The sequence below is a fragment of the Rhopilema esculentum genome, chromosome 13, assembly GCF_057945365.1.
Source record: "Rhopilema esculentum isolate cy_ngs chromosome 13, ASM5794536v1, whole genome shotgun sequence".
NCBI lineage: Eukaryota > Metazoa > Cnidaria > Scyphozoa > Rhizostomeae > Rhizostomatidae > Rhopilema > Rhopilema esculentum.
The window spans coordinates 6,759,640-6,766,232 of record NC_142827.1 but is presented as its reverse complement, the minus strand read 5'-3'; the positions used below and the strand labels follow the sequence as shown (position 1 = coordinate 6,766,232).

The window sequence follows — 6,593 nt, the reverse complement described above, 5'->3', positions numbered from 1 at the left end:
TAGTAGCTCAACCAATAAACCGAAACATTTCGTCTCGGTTGGTAGGCTTGTTGTGGCCGACTCGTTTTGTAAAAAAACTTGATCACTTTGAAGCTTTGTGAAATTGTGAAGGTAAAGGAAGATGCATACAAAGATGGGTGAAGGCTTAATTGGCTTAACGCATTTAATTTCAGCTTTTGTTTTTATCAGAATATTTACAGCACATGTTCTTCAAATCTTGCTGTTAAAGGCAGTCTGTCCCCTATTGTGCTCAACTTTATTTTAACGGGAGTGAAATTCACGCACTGTTGAGCTTGATCGATAATTAAACGATTCAAACCAATCAGAGACAACTTAGATTCCAGAGCTTTTGAATCAAAAGGCTGTGTTCCCCTTGTAGTAAAGCTGTGGCTAGAAAAATATGGCTCCCTGTTTGGTTTGTGCGACAGATATGTCAACAGCGAAAGGGAATGCTTCCATTATCATCATTTAATTCCAGTAATCAAATCTTCTTTCCATTACCGATAGCTTTTCGCTCGCAGTTTCAAATGTCGTCCACTACCGCAGCTAGGCCAGCCAAAGCAAGCATCTTAATCCGTTATCCGTTGCACTATCCGTTGAGGCGGGAAGACCTTTTTTCATATTAGCCAATCATTGAGGGTACAGACTGCCTTTAAGCTGTTAACTACAGGGTCAAATAGACAGGGCAGACTCCACTACACCTACGGATGGATAATGAAAAAGGCTGATATTTATGACAGACAGGCATCAGCTGTAAGAGACATTCTAAGAGACAGAATAAACATAAAAACACAACTAATTATTCCAAAGCCAGTTTAAATAATTTTTTCAACATCACCATCAATAAATGTCAAAAAAGGTTCTCCACCAGTTAATCAAATCTATAAACATGAAACGATTTGTTTTGGTCATTCTTTCTCGTGACAACCATTTCCTAGAGGTTTTGTTATTTAAATACACTACCTTAAAAACTTTGCATATTTACTCATAGCAAAACATAAAAGAAACATGCCATGAGATGAGTATAGCTTATTAATTTCAATTAAAAGGTGTCGTGTAATGAAATTTAGGTAGGTGGTTCAATCCAAATTTTCAAAAATGTACAAAACTTGTCTGGGAAGGCAAAAGATGCTTCCCTTTCAAATTCAAAAAGAGACTTTTTCACTTTTTGCATTTTTAACGATTGTTCATTTGCATGGCTAGCAATATGTGGTCTTTAATCTATTGACAATTTTCAAGCAAAGCAGTTTAGGGAAGTGGAGGCGGTTAATAGACTAAGCACCCAAATATGAGCGAGGCCAATGTACCCAACAGCTGCCGTCCCCCTTCCCATCCCACACATTTTAAAGGAGTTGGAAGTCCCTGGTTTCTGTATGAAAGTATTAACTAATCGTTTGGATTCAGTCTTCTTTCCCCCTATCTTTTCGATTGGTAATAAACATCTTTAATGTCTTTTGAAGCGCTGACTCCTCTCCTTCTTCGCGAACCTGAGCACTTAATCTGATGCTTAATCATCTTCCATAAGGAGAACTTCATGTAACACTCAACCTGAGCGTCCTTCGTACCTCTTCCTTTTTTACCGAGGAATATGTAATGATGCCTTCCTTTTGGAGGTGAACATTTTCCAATCATCCGGACACGTCCTATGTGATAACTTCCTTCTGAAACCCGAAGAAATATACCTTCAAGCTGCCGGTAAATGTGATATACGTGGAGATCCAGAAACACGTGTTGCCCGTCATTGTGAAGATACTTGTTCTGGATTTTGGCTTTGACGGCTGTAAACGAATAGGTACAAGATAATAACACGAAACATCGAGGAAACATTAAGCTGATTAAGTAACAGATCAAGTAAGATACTCCTTTCACAGTAGTAAAGTTAAAGAAAACATGGTGGGTGCCAACTTTGTTGAAGGGAAGAAAGGGGAAGAGTAAAAATGACAAAAGGGTAGGAAAAAGGGACAAGCACTTGTTCTTTAACTAAATTCGGAGGCTAAGCCCTCCAAAACGCCATTTCTGCAAAGAATGACAATCTAGCCGTAAAATGGTCATAAAACCTTGTTTTATCTAATTTCAAACAAAGCTTTTTGTGCTAGTAGAAACAAAGAAGATGTGGAAAACTTTTTTTAAACAAATGCTTCTAGAATGGATCTATCTAAAAAGGCACAGAAAGAGATAACTGAATGCTAAGTGCGTAACAGCCGTCTGCTGAAATCAAAATGTTATCCTGCTCAGCCATGTTTGTTTTCAACAGGAGAAGCCTGGAGCTAGCTGTTTGAGGATGCTGCATGGCACGGACCACCTCCTGAATGACGGTACAATTTAAAGCAAAAGTAAATCACATACCAAAGTCGCCTTTGCAGAGCAGTTCAGCCATTTTCAATGTGCTACACATTCTGCAATCTAGAAAGAAAGGTAAAACCACTTTCTCAATATCGATACAACTGTGGTGCTCTGGAAATTCTTCATAATGAAAAGGCATCGGGGTATCTTTTACACTTAGTAAGATGGGAGAAACAAAGGAGTTAAAAAGGGGAAAGGGGGACAGGAGGGAGAGGAAAACTACGAGAGAGGAAAGAGGGAAAAATGTTGGACAGAGAAGGGAAAGACGTGAGGTAAAGAATACGAAATATGCGAGAGAGGAGGAAATATGCGGGAGAAAGGAGGGAAAAGCGTGGGAGAATGGAAGAAAAGGTGCAAGAGAGAGGAGGTAACAAGAATGTTCCACCTTTCTTTTTTAAAGAGCCTTTGCTTATAAATTTTGGTGGAAATGAAAATTAACTGAATTGAGGTGTACTTATTACAACTAACAGATATAATTGATTCAGACCTTGAGCTGGTGATTTCTGCTCTTTTCGTTCAAGTTCATAATCAATTCGCAAGACATTGTCACTACTATCAGTATCCTCCGTAGTACGTGCAACGACATAGAGACCAGCCTCTCCATCTTTTGATCCTATATTGATTGCCGATTTCGGATCGTACTCTTCGAAGCCTCTAAGAATTTTCAAGCCATTATCCACTTCTTCATAAAAAACAGCAAGGTCCTTTTTTGATATCAGACGAACAGAGAAATCAGATCCAAGAAGATCGACAGGGGTTTTGAATTTCACTTGAAGTCCCCCTTTGGGCTGGCGCCACTCCAAAAATCCTTTTGAACAACGAAGGTCTACAGGGATGACTCCAGGGTTGGTTTCATTGCTTCTCTCATAGCTAGAACGAAAAAAAGTACTGTGAAAAGAAGTTGCAATTTACAGAATTATTGCAAAAAGGGTACTGAAAACAATGTAGCAAATAAGAAACACCGCAATGCGACAAGAATGAACAACCACACATACACGTAAATCAGTGAAGGCTACTGGAAACAAACCTATTTTTTCAAAGCAAAATGAAGACAAGAAGTCTCAAAATTTTGAACGCAATTTTATAACTCCTACCTGTCCTGCTATTCCAGTTAGCTTATGGACACGCTTTTTTGTGTTCACAACCACTATAATTAAAAGTGACGTACGGATTGCCGAAAGAACCAGTCAGGTTTTACATTTCAAAAGCAGTTTCCTTTCATTATTGGGTAATAACTACACAGTAGTTGCAACTTGGGAATTTTGTAGGGTGGGTGGGCTCAGACAGCCTTTTTAGGCCAAAGAAATAACTGCAAACAGCAGAAGATATTGGCTTTTTAAGAAAAATGCTTTGAGTAGTCATCTAACTAAAGGTGCAAGAATGGCTCAGTAGTTAGGGTCGCAGACTAATGCGAGGATGTGAGTAATGAGAGACTGGAACGAGAGTTATTGTTGTTGTGAATAGTGAGCGAGAGAGAAGAGACGGAAGTTGAAGTGGAGATATAGGTTGGATAGGTAGCAGAAGACGTTATAAAATCAAGTAAGAAAATATCGAAGAAGAAGAGAAACTGAATTATTGTTTATATTTGTTTTCCTACTTGCATGCTTCTCCACACTAAATGTCTAAGGGTCTGAAGTTTGTGTCCCAGACAGGACCAAAGTTTCACCCAGAGTAAGGGGAGTTGCCAGGTTTCTGCATTTCCAGGCACATAAGTCACGAGGCGTGGTCACATCGAGAAAGAGGTCCAGAACACTCCTCGATAAGCATAGCTTCTCAGTGTTAAAAAAATGACCTTCGAAAGCTGGGTAGTAATCAACACAGTCTCATTTATAGGGATGGCAGGCTGCCACCTTCGCAATGGCAAGCTGGGTAGTAATCAAAACACGATCTCTATCAAGAGAGCATTTTCGATGGGTTTACTGTAAATTTACGAGGTCGGAATGCATAATTGTATAACACAAACTTCATTTCAATCTATGAGCCACAGTTGAATATGGGTGTTTATGATTGAAACTGTATGTGTGACGTCGTCAAGTAAAGAAATGCAACGGTATACTGAATGAGTTTAGGGCGAAAAAATATTGTCTTTATGGCTTCCCTTTTAATCTTGGTTAATCACACTTCTTTGATTAATATGTCTGGATAGTATATGTTTGCCTTTTTCGCCCCTTCCTAGAGTATGCCTGCCTAGTGGGGTGCGAGGGATGGTAGGCTGCCACAGGCTTTAAGCAAATGGGTTCAAAAGGTACAATTTTATTTTGTTTGAAATGATTACATTTGGGTTTTCTGAAAAAATGCTGTTGAAATTTAGACAAACTTATATAAAATAAATTAAATAACAACTTTCTGTTTCGCCGTCGGTAAAATTTTAATAATGTCATTAGAGGAATCGCTTCAGTTACCAATAGATTTGGGGGCATTACATAAACCCCTTATTTACAAAAAAACAAGGGTAGAGATTTCAATACTAAAAGTTGTTATATTTAATTTTTTTACATGAAAATCATGCTAAAATAATCTTTATATACTTCAGTGTTTTATACATTATAGAACACGAGAGTCTTTTGAAGTTGGTAATTAAGAATTCTTAAGAATTTTAAAAATTTCTTTATCGTTTGTGTCATTCATATTGATAGAAACATTTGATACAAACACAAAAGTGACACAGAACTTACGTGCGCTGCGAGCGAAGCGAATCAATTTGAAATACATTTCAGAATTTTTTTGCAGTCATTTTCTTGCAACCGTTTACAACGTTTTTAGGCAAACTTTGGAATTCCTTGCTTTAAGAGGCCTCGAGTCCCTGGGGCAGCTTGCACCTCCCTGTCCCCCTCTCAGCGACCCTGTTCATATTCCACGCATCCCTTCCGAAGGGCTCTGTCTGTATATGTTGACCTCTAAGTCTTAAATTCTAAATCATGAATTTGAGTCTTAATGTAAGTGAGGGATTTTTTCGCTAAGGATCCTTTTCACATAAAATATATTTTCCTGGGTTTTACAAACTCTCTTGAAAGGGGCCCACCGGGAAATCTCCCGGTGTCCCGCCTAGCCACAACGCCTCTGGATTTAGTGTTCTTGCAGTGCTGATATGATATTTCACAACCTACGCTAATAAATGTTGGGAGAATATTTCTTAATGTTTAGTGTTGCCCATTCGACGATTGTGAATCATTAAAGACTGCCAGAGGACAAATATTCAATGTGTTCGGGTTAATCAAGTTAATTTGAAATCAAAAGTTGATATAAAGTGTTTATTTAATTTAGTATTCACTATTGATTGAACGGATTGCTAATAAGATGAATATATTAATAAAATTAAATACTTTACCTGTTATATTGCCAAATGCAGGTATTGATTTTCTCCCCAACAGTGTATAAAATCGGGATAACAAATAATAATATTGAATGTTTTGTCAAAGACAACGACGACATGTTAGCCACCTTGGAAAGCCAGACGGTCGTAACCTTCCACGTTAGAAGACAAAAGTTTTATTTACACGCATCTGAAAACTCTCTACAAAAACAAGCTTTCACAACATGCAACAGTTGTTTGCATAACATCAGCCAACGAAAATGTGAAATTGGTTTCTATCTGGCAAGAGATCGACGAACACAAACTTGGTAATTCCAGCGTCAACCGTCCTCACCGTGAGAGGAAACAATGTTGTTCAACACAAACAGAAACATTAAGCATTCAATAAGCATTTGTCAAGGCCGAAATAAATTGTAAAGCGCGTGGCTTCTTTTCTTATGCTAATTAACCCACATTGTGTTCCCTGACAAAAGTGTTTATGGTTTAGGGGGGTTAATCCCGGATTACAGAAAAGACCTATCAAATATGTTTGCATTTGGTGAACTGGATCTTTCTTCAATGGCCGAACCTGTTTTATTTGGATATAACTAGTCACACTAATCCATATTTAGTCTTTGCAAATGTTATCTTACCTTTGTTCAAGATATTCAATTGACCTTGGATTTAATTCATCCTCAAAGCACAAGAAAGCAGGGTTCCTAATTCTGATGCCCAGAAAACTCTACTGAACTGGTTCATGTCTCTCAATTTTCGAGCAGAAAGAAAGAAATCGGGGGATAGGGGAAAAGATAAATGGAGAACCGAGAAATTCACTTCTTCTTTTTCTTCTTTTTTCTTCCTACTATTTTATTTTCCTACTATCAAAATAGAGAGATGAGAGACTTTATTGAAGAGAGATAGAGAGAGTAGATGGATCGAGACTTTCTTTCTAGCATAA

General features: G+C 38.0%; 1 protein-coding gene across 1 annotated transcript; it reads right to left on the bottom strand.

Annotated features, from left to right (window-relative positions):
* Positions 1-799: 799 nt before the first annotated feature.
* Positions 800-6,061, bottom strand: LOC135691793 (meteorin-like protein). Its single transcript, XM_065209772.2, has 4 exons — positions 5,672-6,061; positions 2,831-3,213; positions 2,347-2,403; positions 800-1,778 (listed from the first exon to the last, which is right to left on the bottom strand). Exons 1-4 carry the CDS (start codon positions 5,773-5,775, stop codon positions 1,417-1,419), a joined length of 906 nt encoding a protein of 301 aa, XP_065065844.2. The 5' UTR covers positions 5,776-6,061; the 3' UTR covers positions 800-1,416.
* Between the last annotated feature and the right edge of the window lie 532 nt (positions 6,062-6,593).

Coding starts and splice junctions, on each gene's coding strand:
- LOC135691793 (XM_065209772.2), bottom strand. CDS start 5,775: ATGTCGTCGTTGTCTTTGACAAAACATTCAATATTATTATTTGTTATC. Junction 2,404..2,830: donor GCAGAAATCACCAGCTCAAG/GTCTGAATCAAT, acceptor CTTTCTTTCTAG/ATTGCAGAATGTGTAGCACA. Junction 1,779..2,346: donor GCTCTGCAAAGGCGACTTTG/GTATGTGATTTA, acceptor ATTCGTTTACAG/CCGTCAAAGCCAAAATCCAG.